Source organism: Aplysia californica, unplaced genomic scaffold (assembly GCF_000002075.1).
Source record: "Aplysia californica isolate F4 #8 unplaced genomic scaffold, AplCal3.0 scaffold00320, whole genome shotgun sequence".
Classification (NCBI taxonomy): domain Eukaryota; kingdom Metazoa; phylum Mollusca; class Gastropoda; order Aplysiida; family Aplysiidae; genus Aplysia; species Aplysia californica.
The window spans coordinates 200578-202244 of NW_004797590.1; the positions used below are offsets into that span (position 1 = coordinate 200578).

Below are 1667 nucleotides of genomic sequence, written 5' to 3' on the forward strand. Positions count from 1 at the left end.
AGAGAGAGAGAGAGAGAGAGAGAGAGAGAGAGAGAGAGAGAGAGAGAGAGACAGAGACAGAGACAGAGACAGAGACAGAGATCCAGAACTAGAGAGAAATTCTAATATACACACACACAAATTTACCAACCTGCGAACATTCCTTATATCCATACTTGACGTTAGCCAAGGAGTCTTTACGGCTCTGTGAACTGGAGGCACTGAAAGCCCGCGCCATGTTCCTGGCACCTGGGGAAAGAAAAAGAGGGAGGGAGGTTTTGTTTTAGTTTTAGTAAAAAATTTAACGGCACTTGTAACACAATAAGGTCATACGAGCATCAGAAGATTAGAAGTGTTACAAGAGAGTAACTAACTCAAAAAAGAAGGAGGGGGATATAAAGACGATAGATGTTTGATAGATAGGAAAGAAGAAAGAAACCACATCAGAGCACCTGCCAACCACCCACATGCACAGGTGCTTTGAGGGGCACACACACACATACACACACACACACACACACACACACACACACACACACACACACACACACACAGACACACACACACACATAACAGTAACAAAAAACTCACCTTCCCTGAGCTGTTGGTTCAGCATGTAACAGTCATGCAGCTCGTCAATCTGTGGGGAGGGGGTGGGGGGGAGGACAGTACATGGTTTTAGTAAGTTTTGTACCATTTTCAATACAATTAGGTCATTAAAATATAGAGCCAAAGATTTGAGGTTTTTCAAGATAGTAACACACTCAAAAAAGAAGCTGGATAAAGAAGGGTGACAGATGTTTCATAAGAAACAAGGAGCAGACCACGCCGCCAGGGCATCCGCCAACCACCCACTCAAGAGTATTATAAAGGCATTTTCAACACAATTAGGTCATATAAGTGCTGAAAATAGAGGTGTTACTTGGAGAAGGGACCTATCACGCTTATACGTGAAGTTTTTAATAATTTATTAGTATGGAATAATAAAAGGCACGTTATAGTTATAGAATATGGCCTTAGCAAAAGTTCTACAAATTTGACCCCTGTGTCGATTTTTAGCCACTATCTCCATTTTGTGGATTGCGAGAAGTAACTCATTTTGTCAGCACGCCTCACAAATGACTCCACCACCCAAGCCTAACCTTTGGTTTAGATTAATTTCAGTAAGAGTTTTACAGCACTGGCAACATAATTAGGTCATGCAAGTGCCTAAGATCAGTGGTGTTACAAGAGAGTAACAATCATACAAAACAAGGAGGAAGTGTAATAAGGACGATAGAAGTTTGATAGAAAAGAAGGAGCAAACCACACCAGAGCACCTGCCAACTACCCACTCTCACACCAGAGTGCGCTCCAGCCATCTACTCTACATTCATAATTAATTAAATCCCTCACGAAAAAATAATTCACCAACCCCCCCCCATCCCCCCCTCCCGGGAAGACACAAACCAAACGTCTCCACTACCCGAGTGAGTCTAACCTTTGCCAGATGGAACTCCAGTCTTTTCAGGTAACGTTCTGCAGATTTGATTTGCTGAAACAGAGAAAAAAAAACAAAAAAAAACTCAAAATATTGATTGACAGATCGATCAAGTACATGTTTTACGGCATATTGACACAGTTTTAAAAAACCAAAGCAATAAGATATTGTTACATATTGAACAATTACGTGGAAGCGGGTGCAAAGG

The 1667-nt window shown here is 41.5% G+C and overlaps 1 protein-coding gene across 1 annotated transcript in view; it reads right to left on the reverse strand.

Annotated features, from left to right (window-relative positions):
- The window catches only part of LOC101847740 (rho family-interacting cell polarization regulator 2), a gene marked incomplete in the record, with an annotated part of 45899 nt that overhangs the window by 20525 nt on the left and 23707 nt on the right, over positions 1-1667 (reverse strand). The window contains 3 exon segments of the mRNA XM_035970787.1: positions 131-228; positions 571-619; positions 1460-1513. Of these exon segments, the coding sequence (XP_035826680.1) occupies positions 131-228; positions 571-619; positions 1460-1513 (201 nt within the window).